The following is a 24,090-nucleotide window of genomic DNA, read 5'->3' on the forward strand; positions in this document are numbered from 1 at the left end:
CTGAACAGACTTAGATGGGGAATGATGCATCATGGGAAAATTAACAATAATAATAGGGTTTCAGCACTTCATGCCCGAACCCCTGATTATGTATAGTGTGTGAGTGGCACTCTGGATTACTTTTTTTCAGCAGATTGTAGAATTACGATTGCAGATTGTATTTGCAGATTTCCCATTAATTTCCTATGGTGGTCACACCTACATACCTAATGCTAGAAAAGTCACCAAGAATATTTACTGACGAGCACCAGCGGGTTAATTAGATGGTCCGTTTACAACCACATGGTGCAACTTACCCCTAACCTGGGGTTAAGTGAGCTGCAGGAACACTTTTTAATAAGAAGCCATCTTTGTCTAACCCTTTGTCAAATATCCTGAAATTACTTTAGAGACCTTTAATGCACTTCTGCCTTATTTTATCTTATCTTAATGACCACATACGTAAAACATGGCTCATCTTACCCCACTCTCCCCATAACAGCCATTCTGGTGTCAGGCAGCACCACCTTGTGGTCAAGCAATAATGAAATATCCAAAAATGTTAATAACTTTTGATTAAATTGTCCCATTATACTGAAACGTGACGCCTCGGGTCATGCTGAGAACACAGAGACCAAGTTCATCACAGTCGGCCAAGCTTCCTGTCAATGATTTAGATTTTCTTTAAAAACACTTTTCCAACAAACACCGTTTGTCAGATTTAATCAAAACAAATGTCTTTGCGATGCTTGACACCACACTCTGACCACAGCACATTGGTCACAGCGCCACCTACTGGTCAAAACTGATGAACCAGTTAATTACACTACTGTCTGCATTTCTCATCCATTGAGCCTAAAGTCCTCTGATTGCTGCAGTCGGTGTGTGATGATGCTTCATGACTGGTGTTGATTGTGTAGTGATAATGTGCAACTTTAGTGTCTACGACAAGAGTGCGGAGAGCCTGTGTGTGTGTTTTACAGGAGAGGGTGAAATATGAGGACATTACCCATGGCCCCACTTTACAAAAGGCTTATAAATCACACAGGAGGAGTTTTTATGAGAAAGTAAAAATGCAGAATGTTTCCTGTGATGGGTAGGTTTAGGGGCTGTGTGTGTGTGTGTGTGTGTGTGTGTGGCCTCCTCTCTCTGGGTGTAAAGATGACGAAAAACAGGGACATCCAAAATATTTATTTCATTCAGCAAAAGAAGTGAGCTCCACATGGCTGGCTTTAATTGCAAACATTTATTACAATTTGTGATGGAAACGCGTGCCGGCGCGGCTCATGGAATGACTGATGCATGATGGGACAGAAACAGCGGAGCCATTCCCCCCCCGACCCACAGACACTGAGCTACAGACGGGTCAGATGCTCTTACACTCAGTTATGTGTTCCCTTACAAAAAAAACACTAACAAAAAGTAATAATAATCATGGAACAAGGCATGCATAATGTTTTTCCATCATGTTATTGAAATTAAGAGCTATTCAAGGACAGCTTTAAAAAATCCATATACGGCATTTACATAAATTACATCTGTCCATATCACCGATTAATAGCTGTCCTCGACACGTCTGTTCAAGGCAAGCTCTGTTACAAACATCTGGTGTGTGTGTCTCGTTAGCGGTTACATGTAATCACCTGTGTGTGTGTGTGTGTGTGTGTGTGTGTGTGTATGAGAGGCGTGACCTCTCGACGGCGAGACACTTGCGGTCAGTAATGATATTCTTCCTTACACTGAGGTTTATTCATCTGGAAGTCATATGAAGAAAGAAATACATGTATTGGTCTCAGTCGTTTACAGCATGTTTGGGAATGAATGTGGCAGTACAATTAATGTGGAGAACAATGACAGATATGATTGCAGACGGCCACATCAGCAGACTGTGTTTCCGCAGCCACGAGCCTCACACACAGCCTGTGTTCTGGGAGAGAGACGTCTAATTACAGAGTTTATAAACTGATGAGAGCAGGATCTGCTGGAGGAGGGAGGGTGAGGGTGTGTGTGTGTGTGTGTGTGTGTGTGTGTGTGTGTGTGTGTGTGTCTGTCTTCTAGTCGATGTACTGTGAAAGCCAGCGGAAGCCCTCGCCGTAGCCCTGTCTCTTCAGCACGCTGCACATGAACACCTCCAGCGGCCGCGTGTTCAGCTCCTTCAGTGGGATGTTGCCCTGCACACACACACACACACACACACACACACACACACACACACACACACACACACACACACACACACACACACACACACACAGAGAAACAGGTTCAGTAGCGCCACCTTCTGACTAAAGTGGAGTTAGTTTATCCTAGTCACCAAACTCATCATATACAGTGTACGGAAAGTATTCAGATCCCCCTAACTTTTTCACTCTTTTATATTGCAGCCATTTGATAAAATCATAAGTTCATTTTTTTCTCATTAATGTACACACAGCACCCCATATTGACAGAAAAACACAGAATAGTTGACATTTTTGCTGATTTATTAAAAAAGAAAAACTGAAATATCCCATGGTCCTCAGTCTTCAGACCCTTTGCTGTGACACATATATTTAACTCAGGTTCTGTCCATTTGTTCTGGTCATCTTTGAGGTGGTTCTACACCTTCATTTGAGTCCAGCTGTATTTGATTATACTGATTGGACTTGATTAGGAAAGCCACACACCTGTCTATATCAGACCTTACAGCTCACTGTGCATGTCAGAGCAAATGACAATCATGAGGTCAAAGGAACTGCCTGAAGAGCTCAGAGACAGAATTGTGGCAAGGCACAGATCTGGCCTAGGTTACAAAAAACGTTCTGCTGCACTTAAGGTTCCTATGAGCACAGTGGCCTCCATAATCCTTAAATGAAGGCATTTGGGACGACCAGAACCCTTCCTAGAGCTGGCCGTCCGGCCAAACTGAGCTATCGGGGGAGAAGAGACTTTGTGAGAGAGGAAAAGAAGAACCCAAAGATCACTGTAGCTGAGCTCCAGAGATGCAGTCGGGAGATGGGAGAAAGCTGTAGAAAGCCAACCATCACTGCAGCCCTCCACCAGTCGGGACTTCATGGCAGAGTGACCTGACGGAAGCCTCTTCTCAGTGCAAGACACATGAAAATCTGCTAACAACACCTGAAGGACTCCAAGATGGTGAGAAATAAGATTCTATGGTCTGATGAGACCAATATAGAACTTTTTGGCCTTAATTCTAAGCGGTATGTGTGGAGAAAACCAGGCACTGCTCATCACCTGTCCAATACAGTCCCGACAGTGAAGCCTGGTGGTGGCAGCATCATGCTGTGGGGGTGTTTTTCAGCTGCAGGGACAGGACGACTGGTTGCAATCGAGGGAAAGATGAATGTGGCCAAGTACAGGGATATCCGGGACAAAAACCTTCTCCAGAGTGTTCAAGACCTCAGACTGGGCCGAAGGTTCACCTTCCAACAAGACAATGACCCTGAGGACACAGCTAAGATAATGAAGGAGTCGCTTCACAACAACTCATGACTGTTCTTGAATGGCCCAGCCAGAGCCCTGACTTAAACCCAATTGAGCATCTCTGGAGAAACCTGACAATGGCTGTCCACCAACGTTTACCATCCAACCTGACAGAACTGGAGAGGATCTGCAGGAGGAATGGCAGAGGATCCCCAAATCCAGGAGTGAAAAACGTGTTTCATCTTTCCCAAAAAGACTCATGGCTGTATTAGGTCAAATGGGTGCTTCTACTAAATACTGAGCAAAGGGTCTGAATACTGAGGACCACGTGATATCAGTTTTTCTTTTTTAATAAATCTGCAAAAATGTAACCAATTCTGTGTTTTCTGTAAATATGGTGCTGTGTGTACGTTAATTAGAATTTTTTTTTCTTTTAGCAAATGGCTGCAATATAACAGAGTGAAATATTTAAGGGGGTCTGAATCCTTTCCGTACCCAGTGTACACTGATTTCATCTAACCAGACAGATCTTTATTCCACACTTGCTGTTAAAAACACGAGCTGGCTCACAATAATGGCCATAACGAGGCTAAGCCAGATGTGTGTGTCCTCCTGTACCTTTCCTGTGGTCTGGCCGTACAGGCCGAAGATCTCTCGCAGCTTCTCCTCGCTAATTGCTTCGGGTTTGTCGATTTTGTTGCCGAGGATCAGGATGGGCACATTCCCGATGGTTTCGTCTGTCATGAGGGCCTGTTATTCAGAGCAACACAAAATACGCGTGAGACAGCAGCTCAGGACTCTAGCACATATATCTAGCACACGCGTGAGACAGCAGCTCAGGACTCTAGCACACATATCTAGCACACGCGTGAGACAGCAGCTCAGGACTCTAGCACACATATCTAGCACACGCGTGAGACAGCAGCTCAGGACTCTAGCACACATATCTAGCACACGTGTGAGACAGCAGCTCAGGACTCTAGCACACATATCTAGCACACGCGTGAGACAGCAGCTCAGGACTCTAGTACACATATCTAGCACATGCGTGAGACTGCAGATCAGGACTCTAGCACACATATCTATCACACACGTGAGACCGCAGCTCAGGACTCTAGCACACATATCTAGCACACGCGTGAGAGAGCAGCTCAGGACTCTAGCACACATATCTAGCACACGCGTGAGACAGCAGCTCAGGACTCTAGCACACATATCTAGCACATGCGTGAGACTGCAGATCAGGACTCTAGCACACATATCTAGCACATGCGTGAGACTGCAGATCAGGACTCTAGCACACATATCTAGCACACGCGTGAGACCGCAGCTCAGGACTCTAGCACACATATCTAGCACACGCGTGAGAGAGCAGCTCAGGACTCCAGCACACATATCTAGCACACGCGTGAGACCGCAGCTCAGGACTCTAGCACACATATCTAGCACATGCGTGAGACACAGCAGCTCAGGACTCTAGCACACATATCTAGCACATGCGTGAGACTGCAGATCAGGCCTCTAGCACACATATCTAGCACATGCGTGAGACTGCAGATCAGGACTCTAGCACACATATCTAGCACATGCATGAGACACGGCAGCTCAGGACTCTAGCACACGCGTGAGACTGCAGATCAGGACTCTAGCACACATATCTAGCACACGCGTGAGACCGCAGCTCAGGACTCTAGCACACATATCTAGCACACGCGTGAGACCGCAGCTCAGGACTCTAGCACACATATCTAGCACGCATGAGACCGCAGCTCAGGACTCTAGCACACATATCTAGCACACGCGTGAGACCGCAGCTCAGGACTCTAGCACACGTGTGAGACTGCAGATCAGGACTCTAGCACACGCGTGAGAGACCGCAGCTCAGGACTAAAGCACACATATCTAGCACACACGTGAGACTGCAGATCAGGACTCTAGCACACGCATGAGAGAGCAGCTCAGGACTCTAGCACACATATCTAGCACACACGTGAGACTGCAGATCAGGACTCTAGCATACATATCTAGCACACGCATGAGAGAGCAGCTCAGGACTCTAGCACACATATCTAGCACATGCGTGAGACTGCAGATCAGGATTCTAGCACACATATCTAGCACATACGTGAGACACGGCAGCTCAGGACTCTAGCACACGTATCTAGCACATGCATGAGAGAGCAGCTCAGGACTCTAGCACACGGGTGAGAGAGGAGCTCAGGACTCTAGCACACGCGTGAGAGAGGAGCTCAGGACTCTAGCACACGCGTGAGAGAGGAGCTCAGGACTCTAGCACACGCGTGAGAGAGGAGCTCAGGACTCTAGCACACGCGTGAGAGAGGAGCTCAGGACTCTAGCACACATATCTAGCACACGCGTGAGACACAGCAGCTCAGGACTCTAGCACACGCGTGAGACTGCAGATCAGGACTCTAGCACACATATCTAGCACACGCGTGAGACCGCAGCTCAGGACACTAGCACACATATCTAGCACACGCGTGAGACACAGCAGCTCAGGACTCTAGCACACATATCTAGCACACGCGTGAGACTGCAGATCAGGACTCTAGCACACATATCTAACACATGCATGAGACACAGCAGCTCAGGACTCTAGCACATGCGTGAGACTGCAGATCAGGACTCTAGCACACATATCTAGCACATGCTTGAGACTGCAGATCAGGATTCTAGCACACATGTCTAGCACATGCGTGAGACTGCAGATCAGGATTCTAGCACACATATCTAGCACATGCGTGAGACACGGCAGCTCAGGATTTTAGCACACATATCTAGCACACGCATGAGAGAGCAGCTCAGGACTCTAGCACACGCGTGAGAGAGGAGCTCAGGACTCTAGCACACATATCTAGCACACGCGTGAGACACAGCAGCTCAGGACTCTAGCACACGCGTGAGACTGCAGATCAGGACTCTAGCACACATATCTAGCACACGCGTGAGACCGCAGCTCAGGACTCCAGCACACATATCTAGCACACGTGAGAGCAGCTCAGGACTCTAGCACACATCTAGCACACGCGTGAGACCACAGATCAGGACTCTAGCACACATATCTAGCCCACGCGTGAGACCGCAGCTCAGGACTTTTAGCACACATATCTAGCACGCGTGAGACCGCAGCTCAGGACTCTAGCACACGCGTGAGACTGCAGATCAGGATTCTAGCACACGCGTGAGAGACCGCAGCTCAGGACTAAAGCACACATATCTAGCACAGGTGTGAGAGACAGCAGCTCAGGACTCAAGCACACATATCTAGCACAGGTGTGAGAGACAACAGCTCAGGACTCTAGCACACATATCTAGCACACGGGTGAGCCCGCAGCGCAGGACTTTTAGCACACATATCTAACACGCGTGTGAGACAGCAGCAGAGGGAGTGTGTGAGAGGCAGAGGGAGTGTGTGAGTGTGTGAGGCAGAGGGAGTGTTTGAGTGTGTGTGAGGCAGAGGGAGTGTGTGAGAGTGTGTGAGGCAGAGGGAGTGTGTGAGTGTGTGAGGCAGAGGGAGTGTGTGAGAGTGTGTGAGGCAGAGGGAGTGTGTGTGAGAGTGTGTGAGGCAGAGGGAGTGTGTGTGAGAGTGTGTGAGGCAGAGGGAGTGTGTGAGACTCACGTCCAGCTCTGTTTTGGACTCTGGCAGTCTGGCGTGGTCTATGCAGTCCACTAGGAACACGATGCCATTGATGGCTGGGAGGTAGTTCTTCCACACCCGCCGAGCTGAGAAGATAGAGATAGACATCAGCGAGCGTCCGATTCAGACTGACCGTCAGCGAGCGTCCGATTCAGCCTGACCGTCAGCGAGAGTCCGATTCAGCCTGACCGTCAGCGAGAGTCCGATTCAGCCTGACCGTCAGCGAGAGTCCGATTCAGCCTGACCGTCAGCGAGAGTCCCAGTCAGACTGACCGTCAGTGAGAGTCCGATTCAGACTGACCGTCAGCGAGAGTCCGATTCAGACTGACCGTCAGCGAGAGTCCGATTCAGACTGACCGTCAGCGAGTCCGATTCAGCCTGACCGTCAGCGAGAGTCCGATTCAGCCTGACCGTCAGCGAGAGTCCGATTCAGACTGACCGTCAGCGAGAGTCCGATTCAGCCTGACCGTCAGCGAGAGTCCCAGTCAGACTGACCGTCAGTGAGAGTCCGATTCAGACTGACCGTCAGCGAGAGTCCGATTCAGACTGACCGTCAGCGAGAGTCCGATTCAGACTGACCGTCAGCGAGTCCGATTCAGCCTGAACGTCAGCGAGAGGCCGATTCAGCCTGAACGTCAGCGAGAGTCCGATTCAGCCTGACCGTCAGCGAGAGGCCGATTCAGACTGACCGTCAGCGAGAGTCCGATTCAGCCTGACCGTCAGCGAGAGTCCCAGTCAGACTGACCGTCAGTGAGAGTCCGATTCAGACTGACCGTCAGCGAGAGTCCGATTCAGACTGACCGTCAGCGAGAGTCCGATTCAGACTGACCGTCAGCGAGTCCGATTCAGACTGACCGTCAGCGAGAGTCCGATTCAGCCTGACCGTCAGCGAGAGTCCGATTCAGCCTGACCGTCAGCGAGAGTCCCAGTCAGACTGACCGTCAGCGAGTCCGATTCAGACTGACTGTCAGCGAGAGTCCCAGTCAGACTGACCGTCAGCGAGTCCGATTCAGCCTGACCGTCAGTGAGAGTCTGATTCAGACTGACCGTCAGCGAGAGTCCGATTCAGACTGACCGTCAGCGAGAGTCCCAGTCAGACTGACCGTCAGCGAGAGTCCGATTCAGACTGACCGTCAGCGAGAGTCCGATTCAGCCTGACCGTCAGCGAGAGTCCGATTCAGACTGACCGTCAGCGAGAGTCCGATTCAGCCTGACCGTCAGCGAGAGTCCGATTCAGCCTGACCGTCAGCGAGAGTCCCAGTCAGACTGACCGTCAGCGAGTCCGATTCAGACTGACCGTCAGCGAGAGTCCCAGTCAGACTGACCGTCAGCGAGTCCGATTCAGACTGACCGTCAGTGAGAGTCCGATTCAGACTGACCGTCAGCGAGAGTCCGATTCAGACTGACTGTCAGCGAGAGTCCGATTCAGCCTGACCGTCAGCGAGAGTCCGATTCAGACTGACCGTCAGCGAGAGTCCGATTCAGACTGACCGTCAGTGAGAGTCCGATTCAGACTGACCGTCAGTGAGAGTCCGATTCAGACTGACCGTCAGTGAGAGTCCGATTCAGACTGACCGTCAGTGAGAGTCCGATTCAGACTGACCGTCAGTGAGAGTCCGATTCAGACTGACCGTCAGCGAGAGTCCGATTCAGACTGACCGTCAGCGAGTCCGATTCAGACTGACCGTCAGCGAGTCCGATTCAGACTGACCGTCAGCGAGAGTCCGATTCAGACTGACCGTCAGCGAGAGTCCGATTCAGCCTGACCGTCAGTGAGAGTCCGATTCAGACTGACCGTCAGCGAGTCCGATTCAGACTGACCGTCAGTGAGAGTCCGATTCAGCCTGACCGTCAGCGAGTCCGATTCAGACTGACCGTCAGCGAGTCCGATTCAGACTGACCGTCAGCGAGTCCGATTCAGCCTGACCGTCAGCGAGAGTCCGATTCAGCCTGACCGTCAGTGAGAGTCCGATTCAGACTGACCGTCAGCGAGTCCGATTCAGACTGACCGTCAGCGAGAGTCCGATTCAGACTGACCGTCAGCGAGAGTCCGATTCAGACTGACCGTCAGCGAGAGTCCGATTCAGACTGACTGTCAGCGAGAGTCCGATTCAGCCTGACCGTCAGTGAGAGTCCGATTCAGACTGACCGTCAGCGAGAGTCCGATTCAGCCTGACCGTCAGTGAGAGTCCGATTCAGCCTGACCGTCAGCGAGTCCGATTCAGCCTGACCGTCAGCGAGTCCGATTCAGACTGACTGTCAGCGAGTCCGATTCAGCCTGACCGTCAGCGAGAGTCCGATTCAGCCTGACCGTCAGCGAGTCCGATTCAGACTGACCGTCAGCGAGTCCGATTCAGACTGACCGTCAGCGAGAGTCCGATTCAGACTGACTGTCAGCGAGAGTCCGATTCAGCCTGACCGTCAGTGAGAGTCCGATTCAGCCTGACCGTCAGCGAGTCCGATTCAGACTGACCGTCAGCGAGTCCGATTCAGACTGACTGTCAGCGAGTCCGATTCAGACTGACTGTCAGCGAGTCTCCGATTCAGCCTGACCGTCAGCGAGTCCGATTCAGCCTGACCGTCAGCGAGTCCGATTCAGCCTGACCGTCAGCGAGTCCGATTCAGCCTGACCGTCAGCGAGTCCGATTCAGACTGACTGTCAGCGAGTCCGATTCAGACTGACCGTCAGCGAGTCCGATTCAGCCTGACCGTCAGCGAGTCCGATTCAGACTGACTGCCAGCGAGAGTCCGATTCAGCCTGACCGTCAGCGAGAGTCCGATTCAGCCTGACCGTCAGCGAGAGTCCGCTTCAGCCTGACCATCAGTGATAGCGGCGATTATCTACTCACCCTGAGCGTGGCCACCCAGGTCAAAGGTGGTGAAGGTCATGCCAGCGATCGTCAGCTCCTCTGAGGCTGTGAGGGGAACACACACACACACGTCAACATTTCATATACGCCAGGACTGCACTAATTCACAATGATAAGCTCTGTCTGGATTACAAAATAGAATCATATGATCTTCCATCTACAAAATGAGGCGCCCATTAGGTATAAACACAGAATTCAGAAAATTAAAGGGGCTCTATAATGCCCCGTTGTGAAATAAGTCTCTGAGTGTGTGTAGTTTGAGCTCAAAATACCCCAAAGATCAAATGACCAAAACTTTATTTTGTGTGTGTCCCTTTAAATGCAAATGAGCTCCTGCACCCCTCCCCCTTTCAGGAAGAGGGCGTAGCTTCAGGAGCTTGTGTTAGCAGCTCCGATTACACGGTTCAGCCTTTTATGATTTAAAAGGTTAGTTCACACAAAAATTAAAAGCATGTCATTAATGACTCCCTAATGTTGTTCGACAACCGTAATAGCGAATTGATTCATGATTCGGATCGCCAATGTCTCGTGAGTTCATCAGTTTGACACACGATCCGAATCATGAATCAATACGCTGATTCATAACCGTTTGAATCTTTATTTGAGGATTGAACACAAACCCAGAAGAGAAGCCAATGCTGAATAAAGTCGTAGTTTTTGTTATTTTTGGACCCAAATGTATTTTGGATGCTTCAAGAGACTCTAATTAACCCACTGATGTCTCATATGGACTACTGTGATGATGTTTTTATTCCCTTTCTGGACATGGACAGTATAGTGTGCATACACTTGCATACGCTCTCGGACTAAATATAAAATATCTTAAACTGTGTGTGAAGATGAGCGGAGGTCTGACGGGTGTGGAGCGACATTAGCGAGAGGAGTTAATGACAGACATTTCGTTTTCGGTGAACTAAATCTTTAACCAGAGTCAACAATGATGGAGAGACACTTTATCATTGTCAAAAAGCTATATTTTCATACAACTATGGATAGAAATATTAATATGCCCCTTGTGTTGCGAACCCGAGGGTGGTGTGGTGCAGTGGGCACTCACTGGGGTGTAGGGTCGGCACATGCTGGCCCAGTCTGTCGTCTTTGAGCATGTGCAGTAATGTCGTCTTGCCAGCATTGTCCAGGCCTAGAAATACTAACTTTCCAGATTTCTTGTACAGCCCTGAAACACAGATTTCACAGTTTAACTGATCAGTATTCAAACAACCGAACAATACAATGCTGAAACTGACATTAGGCATTCAATCCATTCACTCCCAGCAGCATGAAGCAATCATGCCCTAACATGTAGACCAATCAGGCATAACATTATAACTAATATTGTGTCGAGGCATGGACTCCACTAGACCCCTGAAGGTGTGCTGTGGTACCTGGCACCAAGATGTTAGCACCAGATCCTTTAAGTCCTGTAAGCTGCAAGGTGGGGCCTCCATGGATCGGACTTGTTTGTTCAGCTCATCCCACAGATGCTCGATTGGATTGAGATCTGGGGAATCTGGAGGCCGAGTCAACATGGTCACCCTGACTGGTCCATACGCCTCAAACTGAGCTGCTCTGTGTATTCTGACAGCTTTCTATCAGAACCAGCATTAACTTCTGGAGCAGTTTGAGCTCCAGTAGCTCGTCTGTTTGATCGGACCCCACGGGCCAGCCTTCGCTCCCCACGTGCATCAATGAGCCTTGGCCGCCCATGACCCTGTGGCCGGTTCTCCACTGTTCCTCTTGGAGCACTTTTGATAGATACTGACCACTGCAGACCGGGAACAGCCCACAAGAGCTGCAGTTTTGGAGATGCTCTGACCCAGTCGTCTAGCCGTCACAATCTGGCCAAACTCGCTCAAATCCTTACGCTTGCCCATTTCTCCTGCTTCTAACATCAACTCTGAGGACAAAATGTTCACTTTCTGCCTAATATATCCCGCCCACTAACAGGAGTCGTGATGAAGAGATCATCAGTGTTATTCACTTAATGTTATGCATGACCGGTTATTTGTTTAAATAGTTGTACGGCAGACACTACATCACAGTGTTGTGTAGAGTATAGCCAGGGACACATGCTTCATCAGATGACCTGATAATGAGCCGTTCTGATTGGCTGTCACAGCCTGTTACACTCCTCATCAGACAGGAGGAATGACACACGCCTGATGTTAATGGAAAACTCTGGATCACAAACGTAAATCTTAAAAAGACCGTAAGAGCTGCAGTCTGCAGTATCAGTATGGTCTGGATGAACAGGAAAAACAAGGCCAGCGAGAACAGCTGAGATTCCTCATGACAGACCAAAACCCTCACGGCCATCATCACACCTGAGACGTTTCTCCTGACACATGTTCCTGCTCTTCTCTGATCTGAACATCCGGCTTTCATTTCAGCTGAGCTAACTCACTGGAGAATACCTGCCAGCAGCTTAATCCACTGCTTTCACTTCCAGAATAACAACAGATTGACTCTTTGGTGAACAGTAGATGAACTCACCTAGGAACTGCAGAACGCTACTGAAACCACTATAAATCCAGTCAAATATGAAGGACATGTCCGGGCCGTGGAATTCCTGTAAAGAAAGGGAAGACGTGATGAGATTTTACAGGATTAATCTCTAGTACTGGAGAACTAAGAGACAGAAGCCCTTGAGCAAAGGAATAAAGCCCGTTTAATTGCGGTCAGTTAGCGCTTGTGTGTGTGTTAGCCTGCTCTGATATATAATAACAGATCTTTTTAATCACTTATCTGAGCAGATATTTTGCTCGGTGGACCGCCATCATACACAAGGGAACAGGAAAAACTATTCTGAAGAAGTTTGGTGACCTTTGACCTGCAAATCGTTATGTTGATCAGAAGATTGACATGTGACTTCTTGGTTCAGTCCACAGAGCGCAGGCCCTATTAAAGACGTCTTATTTCCCCCAAAATTTGCTATTTCTGGATTCCTTTTGTTATGTTTAATTTTTTTTGAAACTCAATTTCAATGGCTAATTAACATTTTAGTAATGAAAAAGCATGTCTAAATGTTCGAAAACAACTTGTACACTTAAACAACAATTTATTAAACATTTAACAAAAATGACAAACTACAGCCATGAACTAAATTGTTAAGATGCCCTATGAAATTATATAAATATATAAAATTCTGTCAAGATAAACCAAACTTTTTTTTTTAATGAATTTTGAGTTTGTGAGTTTATGATATGACGATAGTTTCTCTCGAATGAAATGGTAAAATGCTCATGAAGTGACCTCACACGTGCTTCAGAGTGTGTGTGTGTGTGTGAGAGAGAGGGAGAGAGAGAGTGTGAGTGAGTGTGTGTGTAATGAAACCGCTTGTCTGCATCATTAACAAGTTCATTAATTCAAACAGACACGTAGAACATGCAGAATTGATATTCAATATTCTTCTTGTGGTTTAATATTCACAGACACTAGTCCATATTGCCATGTGATTTAAGTGTGCTCACCTGCTTCTGATTTATTCATCCAAAATTTGACACATTATACAGTAAATCCCATTTATGACTGGATTCTGCGATTTCATCCGTGCTTTCAGCATGGACCTGGGTCAAAGTTTAACTTGTGAAACCAATGTGCTTGTTTGAACCTCTCCAACAATATGACTGCACATTTGACTGCATCATTTATTAAATATGATCATAAATAATATTTAAACGGTCACAGGTGAGCGTTGTGACAAGTGTCTGTGAATGACACGCATTAGATATTAAAGCAAAATGCATCGTTCATTACAGAGACAATATTGTCATGAATAAATAAAGTTAATAAACTATAACTGCACATATCAACAAGTATCAGTCGGCATACGTCAGAGCTGATCAGCAATATCACAAGCACATTTTCAAATACACTTTAGCCTTTTTTAAAGAATTGCACCGTGCCATGATTTATGATAACATGACTTTTCAACCCGTTTTGTAATACAATGATCCTGTGGTAAACCTTCCGCTGTTTTCAGGGCTTGAACATTTGATAGCAGCACATGAACATAGAGAGAATAATCTGAATAAGCCACTGAAGAGTGCATTAAACAGGCGACCCCAGGCTGTGCACATTCAGAGGTGTCTGATGGAGAACAGATGTGAATGAATCAGAGCAGTGTGTGTTGCGTAAGCCGTCAGTGGAGTAAAGAACAGCAGAGGTAAAGGTGAAGGACACGCCTGATACACGTCAGCGCTCTGATCTCATCATGCGTGTGTGACGGTGACACTCATACACACATTCTCTCAAACGCGCGCACACACACACACACACTTTCTCTCTCTCATACGCACACAAGTCAATGCAACTGATTTGACTGAAATGAGGCTGTGCAAACATTTCCCATGCTTCCTATTTGTGTATATAAAGGTACTTTATAATAGTATTTCTCCTAGTCACTATGTAAAGGGTATGAACAGTGATTCTAAATCTCAGTCATAAAGATTACTAGGGCTGCCCCCTAATGAGGGACATACTGTTACCAAATGTTCTTTGGTAATTAAAGTATGTTGGGAAGGAAAGTCTTTGTTTGAAGTATAGCAGTAGTACGGGCTGTAGTACGGGCTGTAGTATAGCTTTAGTATGGTCTGTAGTACGGGCTGTAGTATGGCTGTAGTACGGGCTGTAGTACGGGCCGTAGTACGGGCTGTAGTATAGCTTTAGTATGGGCTGTAGTATAGCTGTAGTACGAGCTGTAGTATGGGCTGTAGTACGGGCTGTAGTATAGCTTTAGTATGGTCTGTAGTATGGGCTGTAGTACGGGCTGTAGTATGGGCTGTAGTATGGGCTGTAGTACGGGCTGTAGTATAGCTGTAGCATGGGCTGTAGTATAGCTGTAGTATAGGCTGTAGTATGGGCTGTAGTACGGGCTGTAGTACGGGCTGTAGTATAGCTGTAGTATGGTCTGTAGTATGGGCTGTAGTACGGGCTGTAGTATAGCTTTAGTATGGTCTGTAGTATGGGCTGTAGTACGGGCTGTAGTATAGCTGTAGTACGGGCTGTAGTATAGCTGTAGTACGAGCTGTAGTATGGGCTGTAGTACGGGCTGTAGTATAGCTGAAGTATGGGCTGTAGTATAGCTGTAGTACGAGCTGTAGTATGGGCTGTAGTATGGGCTGTAGTATAGCTGAAGTATGGGCTGTAGTATAGCTGTAGTACGGGCTGTAGTATAGCTGTAGTACGAGCTGTAGTATGGGCTGTAGTATAGCTGTAGTACGAGCTGTAGTATAGCTGTAGTATAGCTGTAGTATGGGCTGTAGTACGGGCTGTAGTACGGGCTGTAGTACGGACTGTAGTATAGCTTTAGTATGGGCTGTAGTATAGCTTTAGTATGGGCTGTAGTATAGCTTTAGTATGGGCTGTATACTACAGCCCGTACTAAAGCTATACTACAGCTTTAGTATGGGCTGTAGTATAGCTTTAGTATGGGCTGTAGTATGGGCTGTAGTATAGCTGTAGTATGGGCTGTAGTATAGCTGTAGTACGAGCTGTAGTACGGGCTGTAGTATAGCTTTAGTATGGGCTGTAGTATAGCTTTAGTATGGGCTGTAGTATAGCTGTAGTATAGCTGTAGTATGGGCTGTAGTATAGCTGTAGTACGAGCTGTAGTACGGGCTGTAGTGTAGCTTTAGTATGGTCTGTAGTATGGGCTGTAGTACGGGCTGTAGTATAGCTGTAGTACGGGCTGTAGTATAGCTGTAGTATAGCTGTAGTACGGGCTGTAGTACGGGCTGTAGTATAGCTTTAGTACGGGCTGTAGTATAACTTTAGTATGGGCTGTAGTACGGGCTGTAGTATGGCTGTAGTACGGACTGTAGTATAGCTTTAGTATGGGCTGTAGTATAGCTTTAGTATGGGCTGTAGTACGGGCTGTAGTATGGCTGTAGTACGGGCTGTAGTATGGCTGTAGTACGGGCTGTAGTATAGCTTTAGTATGGGCTGTAGTATAGTTTTAGTATGGGCTGTAGTACGGGCTGTAGTATGGCTGTAGTACGGACTGTAGTATAGCTTTAGTATGGGCTGTAGTATAGCTTTAGTATGGGCTGTAGTACGGGCTGTAGTATGGCTGTAGTACGGGCTGTAGTACGGGCTGTAGTACGGGCTGTAGTACGGGCTGTAGTATAGCTGTAGTACGGGCTGTAGTATAGCTGTAGTACTGGGCTGTAGTATAGCTTTAGTATGGGCTGTAGTACGGGCTGTAGTATTGGCTGTAGTATGGCTGTAGTATGGGCTGTAGTACGGGCTGTAGTATAGCTGTAGTACTGGGCTGTAGTATAGCTTTAGTATGGGCTGTAGTACGGGCTGTAGTACGGGCTGTAGTATGGCTGTAGTACGGGCTGTAGTATGGGCTGTAGTACGGGCTGTAGTATGGGCTGTAGTATGGGCTGTAGTATGGGCTGTAGTATGGGCTGTAGTATGGGCTGTAGTACGGGCTGTAGTACGGGCTGTAGTATAGCTGTAGTACGGGCTGTAGTATAGCTGTAGTACGGGCTGTAGTACGGGCTGTAGTATGGGCTGTAGTATAGCTGTAGTACGGGCTGTAGTATGGGCTGTAGTATGGCCTGTAGTACGGGCTGTAGTATGGGCTGTAGTACGGGCTGTAGTACGGGCTGTAGTATGGCCTGTAGTACGGGCTGTAGTACGGGCTGTAGTATGGGCTGTAGTATGGGCTGTAGTACGGGCTGTAGTATAGCTTTAGTACGGGCTGTAGTATAGCTTTAGTATGGGCTGTAGTATAGCTTTAGTATGGGCTGTAGTATGGGCTGTAGTATAGCTGTAGTATAGCTGTAGTACGAGCTGTAGTACGGGCTGTAGTATAGCTTTAGTATGGGCTGTAGTATAGCTTTAGTATGGGCTGTAGTATAGCTGTAGTATAGCTGTAGTATGGGCTGTAGTATAGCTGTAGTACGGGCTGTAGTATAGCTTTAGTATGGTCTGTAGTATGGGCTGTAGTACGGGCTGTAGTATGGCTGTAGTACGGGCTGTAGTATAGCTGTAGTACGGGCTGTAGTATAGCTGTAGTATAGCTGTAGTATAGCTGTAGTACGGGCTGTAGTACGGGCTGTAGTACGGGCTGTAGTATAGCTTTAGTACGGGCTGTAGTATAACTTTAGTATGGGCTGTAGTACGGGCTGTAGTATGGCTGTAGTACGGGCTGTAGTATAGCTTTAGTATGGGCTGTAGTATAGCTTTAGAATGGGCTGTAGTACGGGCTGTAGTATGGCTGTAGTATAGCTTTAGTATGGGCTGTAGTATAGTTTTAGTATGGGCTGTAGTACGGGCTGTAGTATGGCTGTAGTACGGACTGTAGTATAGCTTTAGTATAGGCTGTAGTACGGGCTGTAGTATGGCTGTAGTACGGGCTGTAGTATGGCTGTAGTACGGGCTGTAGTATGGCTGTAGTACGGGCTGTAGTATGGCTGTAGTACGGGCTGTAGTATGGGCTGTAGTACGGGCTGTAGTACGGGCTGTAGTACAGGCTGTAGTATAGCTGTAGTACTGGGCTGTAGTATAGCTTTAGTACAGGCTGTAGTACGGGCTGTAGTATGGGCTGTAGTATAGCTGTAGTATGGGCTGTAGTATGGGCTGTAGTATAGCTGTAGTATGGGCTGTAGTATGGGCTGTAGTATAGCTGTAGTATGGGCTGTAGTATGGGCTGTAGTATAGCTGTAGAATGGGCTGTAGTATGGGCTGTAGTATGAACTGTAGTACGGGCTGTAGTATAGCTGTAGTACGGGCTGTAGTACGGGCTGTAGTACGGGCTGTAGTACGGGCTGTAGTATGGCCTGTAGTACGGGCTGTAGTACGGGCTGTAGTATGGCCTGTAGTACGGGCTGTAGTATGGGCTGTAGTATGGGCTGTAGTATGGGCTGTAGTCTGGGCTGTAGTTTGGGCTGTAGTATGGGCTGTAGTCTGGGCTGTAGTACGGGCTGTAGTACGGGCTGTAGTACGGGCTGTAGTATAGCTGTAGTATGGGCTGTAGTATGGGCTGTAGTATAGCTGTAGTATGGGCTGTAGTATGGGCTGTAGTATGGGCTGTAGTATAGCTGTAGTATGGGCTGTAGTATGGGCTGTAGTATGGGCTGTAGTATGGGCTGTAGTATAGCTGTAGTATGGGCTGTAGTATGGGCTGTAGTATAGCTGTAGTATAGCTGTAGTATGGGCTGTAGTATGGGCTGTAGTATGGGCTGTAGTATAGCTGTAGTATGGGCTGTAGTATAGCTGTAGTATGGGCTGTAGTATGGGCTGTAGTATAGCTGTAGTATGGGCTGTAGTATAGCTGTAGTATGGGCTGTAGTATAGCTGTAGTATAGGCTGTAGTATAGCTGTAGTATGGGCTGTAGTATAGCTGTAGTATGGGCTGTAGTATAGCTGTAGTATGGGCTGTAGTATGGGCTGTAGTATGGGCTGTAGTATGGGCTGTAGTATGGGCTGTAGTATGGGCTGTAGTATAGCTGTAGTACGAGCTGTAGTACGAGCTGTAGTACGGGCTGTAGTACGGGCTGTAGTACGGGCTGTAGTACGGGCTGTAGTATAGCTGTAGTATGGGCTGTAGTATAGCTGTAGTATGGGCTGTAGTATAGCTGTAGTATAGGCTGTAGTATAGCTGTAGTATGGGCTGCAGTATGGGCTGTAGTATGGGCTGTAGTATGGGCTGTAGTATGGGCTGTAGTATGGGCTGTAGTATGGGCTGTAGTATAGCTGTAGTATGAGCTGTAGTATGGGCTGTAGTATGGGCTGTAGTATGGGCTGTAGTATAGCTGTAGTACGAGCTGTAGTACGGGCTGTAGTATAGCTGTAGTATGGGCTGTAGTATAGCTGTAGTACGGGCTGTAGTACGGGCTGTAGTATGGGCTGTAGTATAGCTGTAGTATGGGCTGTAGTATAGCTGTAGTATGGGCTGTAGTATAGCTGTAGTATGGGCTGTAGTATAGCTGTAGTATAGCTGTAGTATGGGCTGTAGTATAGCTGTAGTATGGGCTGTAGTATAGCTGTAGTATGGGCTGTAGTATAGCTGTAGTATAGCTGTAGTATGGGCTGTAGTATGGGCTGTAGTATGGGCTGTAGTATGGGCTGTAGTATGGGCTGTAGTATGGGCTGTAGTATGGGCTGTAGTATAGCTGTAGTATAGCTGTAGTATGGGCTGTAGTATAGCTGTAGTATAGCTGTAGTACGGGCTGTAGTATGGGCTGTAGTATGGGCTGTAGTATAGCTGTAGTATGGGCTGTAGTATAGCTGTAGTACGAGCTGTAGTATGGGCTGTAGTATAGCTGTAGTATGGGCTGTAGTATAGCTGTAGTACGAGCTGTAGTATGGGCTGTAGTATAGCTGTAGTATGGGCTGTAGTATAGCTGTAGTACGGGCTGTAGTACGGGCTGTAGTACGGGCTGTAGTATGGGCTGTAGTATGGGCTGTAGTATAGCTGTAGTATGGGCTGTAGTATAGCTGTAGTATGGGCTGTAGTATAGCTGTAGTATAGCTGTAGTATGGGCTGTAGTATAGCTGTAGTATGGGCTGTAGTATAGCTGTAGTATAGCTGTAGTATGGGCTGTAGTATAGCTGTAGTATGGGATGTAGTATAGCTGTAGTATAGCTGTAGTATGGGCTGTAGTATAGCTGTAGTATAGCTGTAGTATGGGCTGTAGTATAGCTGTAGTATGGGCTGTAGTATAGCTGTAGTATAGCTGTAGTATAGCTGTAGAATGGGCTGTAGTATAGCTGTAGTATAGCTGTAGTATGGGCTGTAGTATAGCTGTAGTATAGCTGTAGTATGGGCTGTAGTATAGCTGTAGTATAGCTGTAGTATGGGCTGTAGTATAGCTGTAGTATAGCTGTAGTATGGGCTGTAGTATAGCTGTAGTATGGGCTGTAGTATAGCTGTAGTATGGGCTGTAGTATAGCTGTAGTATGGGCTGTTGTATGGGCTGAACCAGGAGCGCATAAAAAATTACCTGAAACTCAGGATATTGCCTCATAGACATGAGAAACATATCTATAGAATGCTTGAAATGTGTAGTTTTAAACAAACCGAAACCTCTCTGATTCTGTAAAGACAACACTGACTCAGAAAACACTAGTTTATTATAATTAAAATATTTCCTTGCTATTTTGCCAGCTGTTAATATGTTATAAATAAAAAATATCCAACAGACTTTGCACTGTATTCTTTTTTAAATGCACTCTTTCCGACTTTTTATTGATGTGGAAGTGTTTTGTTCTGTATTTAGGGGAAGGAAATTGCAAAAATTACAGTGTTTAAAAAGTTCAGTTCACTTCTGTTGCCATAATTGTGAAAAACAATAAAAATACAATAAATAAAAAAATATTGGTCTCGGCATATAAACATGCAAATAATCTGTAATAAAAAAACAATATCGGTCAATCACTAGTTCGAATTGACACCTAGATTATACCTACACAGGCCAAATTAAATGAATATAAACGTGCTAGGAGTCGTCTACTAGTTACTAACATAAGCCTTCAGGGAGAATCTCATCTCTCTCAATCAATCAGTCATCTTTATTTCTATCGCTCTTCTCCAGCGGCGATTGTGTCAAAGCAGCTTCAGTGTTAAACAGGACAATACTGCAGCAGAATTAGATTGGGCTGTACAGTCGTTCTGGAGTAAACAGTGATGTTATCAGCTTATTTTAATTTATCAGAGAGAGACAATGTTGGCAGATCAGTATTATAGTTTATAGAATTAAATAAGACCTCTCCTCATTCAGAAAACATGAGGTTTGACTGAATGAATGATTTTTGACTGAATGATCCTCATTCAGTCAAACCTGTAAGACTGCCTTCTCTTCCCAAACACAAATGAACATTTTCAATAAAACTCCCTCCATTTAAAGTCCACAAAAATGTTACTATTTAAAATGAACATTTTCATTATGTTAATTAAGACAGTGTAAGGCCGGAGACACACTGCAAGCGTAGCGTGAGCGTGGCGTCTCTGCTGCCTGGCGTTTTCTCCGTCTTTGCACACCAGAAGCGTGTCTGACGCGGCGCTGCTGCTGCTATTGATGTACAGAGAAGCCCTATACTTCATGTGAAATATAAATATATTGCCTATTGATACAGCAAAGACAACGTCGTGTGACGGTCACTTAAGCCCTATTCACACGGGACTAGTATTATCTGGGGACCTCTGGTGATTTGTAATAATTGTTCTTCTGGGGGGATGTTCTCATTCACAGAAACTACTAACGTTAAATTACCACTTTTTTAATACCTTGGCTTAAGTCAGCTAATGGACCAGCTTAGGTTCACTACAAAGGGCAAGTATTTATAGGGCACATATAAAACACAGATGACTATAAAAGCACCAATTTCTATTGTTTGTTCAAGATTAAATGAATATACAAAAGCATCGTTAGCCAAAAGCATTATTGGTTTCATTGTTATCAACATAGTTTGAGTCTGTTTCCCGAAATCATCGTTCGAACGAACATCATCGGAAACTTCTGTGGTGGCAACGATAGCTCTCGACCTGTGCAGCAGATTGTCTGCATGACATGTGGACTTAAATCCTTATCCTGAGCAAAATAAAGCAAGCTGACATCCAGCACGATCATATATTTTATTTTGAATACATACAAATGTCATTTATGTCTTTTAGTTTGTCAATGCACCTTTTTTGAAGAGCATGTGTGCGTACATTAAGAACGAATCTGGAAATAAAGCTAAATAACGGAGCAAAAAAACAGAATTAGTCCTCAGATGCCATGTCTATAATTTATAGCAAAAAAATCTAGCATGAATTCGAACTCAAGCTAATTCATTAAAGCAGTAATTACTCCACCACCATAACACACTCATTAACACACCCCAGCCCGTTATAGCTTGCAGCCACCGATGTTCTTTAACGGATGAGATCCTGTGGAAATCCTGAAAAACTTGACTCCACAAATGGTGCGATTTTCACAGTTCACGATGCAAGGCATTTTTTTCTTGACGAGAAATTCTCTGGTTAACATACAATTCACTGGGATGGGATGAACTTTCCGACCCCGACATGCGAACTGTGAATTTTCCTGTGACGTCACCTGTGAAGGGGTCTATGAGTGGAGCGGGTCTGGTGTCACACACAGGGTTCAGAGTAAGCTCAGTTAGGACCTTCATAAACATGCCCTTTATTACTGGAGTGAACCCTCACACTAAACAATGCCACTGTCTTATTTTAAAGGCACAATATGTAAGTTTTCGTCTCTTATTCAGAACAAAGGCGTGTCTTGACTCTTGATTGGGCAGAGCTTTTATTCTGCCACGAGTCTAATAAAACACATCAGATATTAATGCGGCGCTCGTGTTGCGGGGAACGCGAGATGATGTCATTAGCCGTGTTTCCATTACAGATTTGCACACGACTTTTGCGATATTTTCTAAATGTCGATAATAAACTATTGAGAAATGACACCGATGTAATGCGACTAAAAATTATAATCGGACGTACTTTTTCGAATTGCCTGAAAAACCACCTCATTCGAGCGTAAAAACGTTTTTGCGACATGTGGGAGTTTTTACGAAATTGATGCGTTTCCATTGGACGTATTTTCAATTCACACAATTTAAAGGGAAATGGAAATGTGGCAACGGATAGGCAGGCGCGCACACACACACACACACACACACACACACACACACACGCACACGCCATGTCCTTATTTCTCTGGATTTAAACATTCTTGGAAACATTTGGGATAATGCACTGGAAGCCAACTAAATATATAACACTGAACACTGTTATAGTGGATATTTTGATCCTCAAATCCTACATACTGCGCCTTTAACCAACTGTAGTGTTTTGCTGTGTGTATTCTTCATATGTTGATGTGTAATTAAGAGCAGGGGCCTATTGCACAAAACTAGGATAAGGGATTAAGCCGGGATATCTTGCTGATCTTGTCATCTGTATGCCAAATAGAGTACGCCGATGTCGTGTAAACGTACCCTGAAGACACACTCACACCAAGAACGATAACAATGACGAAAAATAACTATATTAGTGCATAAATTGAGCCGGGATCACCAAGATATCCAGGCTTAATCCCTTATCCTAGTTTTGTGCAATAGGCCCCAGCTCTCCAGCTGTAACAGAAACACAGAGCTCAATGTTTTGAAGCGCTAGATTAGAGAAGTGTTTTAGAGGGACAGCAACCTGTCAGATTTCATTAGAAAAGATGAAGTTAACACACACGGGCGGGTGTATCGCGTTGATTATGGATATGTTGTGTTTATTTGCTGGTTAAACCGAGAGCTGCTATGAAAGTTGATATAAAGAGCAGATTAGTGTCAGGTGTGTGTGATGTCGGATCATGTACGTGTCACTGCTGATGCTAGCAGTGCTAACGCCACTTACTTACACACACACACGAACGCACACACACACGCCAGCTCGAACTCCTCACGACGGAGGAAACTGCCTTATTACACACACTCTTGCTCCTGTTACTGTAGTGATCGTGTTAATAACGCGAGCTCCAGCGTTACAATGCTCGCTCCGGCTGAGATTCGCCGCTAGCTTTAGCGCGACCGCCCGGCAGAGCCGAGCCCGGTTCCGACAGCGGACACACATTCACTCACTCTCACACACACACGGCCGGCCGAACCCCCGAGGAGACGGAACTCACCTCGAGTGTGTGTACAGGTGAGAGCAACTCTTCCGGACGCGGCGCAACGGCTGAATAATACAGGAGTCGAGTCGAGTGAAGAGACTCCGCTCACAGCTCACAGCCACGACACACAGCAATGGCGACACTTCCGCTCTGCGTCACACGCAAACCCGTCCGGCGCGGAAACAACCGGCATAAACAACGGAATGACAGGCACAGTTCACCCAAAAATGACCATTAGCACATGATTTACTCTCCCTCAAGTCATCCTAGGTGTGTATGACGTTCTTCTTTCAGACAAACACAATTTAGAGTTATATTAATAAATGTCCTAACTCATACAGTCTTTATAATGGCAGTGAATGTTTCTGTTTTGAAGTCCATAAAGTGCATACCCATCATAAAAGTGCATCTATCCATCATAAAAGTGCATCTATCCATCATAAAAGTGCATCTATCCATCATTAAAGTGCATCTATCCATCATTAAAGTGCATCTATCCATCATTAAAGTGCTTTTATCATCCGTGCTTTTAATTCCG

At 46.3% G+C, this 24,090-nt stretch overlaps 1 protein-coding gene across 1 annotated transcript; it reads right to left on the reverse strand.

Annotated features, from left to right (window-relative positions):
• Window positions 1-1,155: 1,155 nt before the first annotated feature.
• Window positions 1,156-23,726, reverse strand: sar1b (secretion associated, Ras related GTPase 1B). The gene is made up of 7 exons (XM_067423931.1): window positions 23,568-23,726; window positions 12,424-12,499; window positions 10,988-11,107; window positions 9,910-9,975; window positions 7,043-7,146; window positions 4,021-4,152; window positions 1,156-2,150 (listed from the first exon to the last, which is right to left on the reverse strand). The coding sequence occupies exons 2-7, from the start codon at window positions 12,479-12,481 to the stop codon at window positions 2,034-2,036; spliced, it is 597 nt and encodes a 198-aa protein (XP_067280032.1). The 5' UTR covers window positions 12,482-12,499; window positions 23,568-23,726; the 3' UTR covers window positions 1,156-2,033.
• Window positions 23,727-24,090: the final 364 nt, after the last annotated feature.

This window comes from Pseudorasbora parva, chromosome 18, assembly GCF_024679245.1.
Source record: "Pseudorasbora parva isolate DD20220531a chromosome 18, ASM2467924v1, whole genome shotgun sequence".
NCBI lineage: Eukaryota > Metazoa > Chordata > Actinopteri > Cypriniformes > Gobionidae > Pseudorasbora > Pseudorasbora parva.

Coding starts and splice junctions, on each gene's coding strand:
- sar1b (XM_067423931.1), bottom strand. CDS start 12,481: ATGTCCTTCATATTTGACTGGATTTATAGTGGTTTCAGTAGCGTTCTG. Junction 11,108..12,423: donor TAGCGTTCTGCAGTTCCTAG/GTGAGTTCATCT, acceptor TCTGTGTTTCAG/GGCTGTACAAGAAATCTGGA. Junction 4,153..7,042: donor AGTCCAAAACAGAGCTGGAC/GTGAGTCTCACA, acceptor TCTGAATAACAG/GCCCTCATGACAGACGAAAC.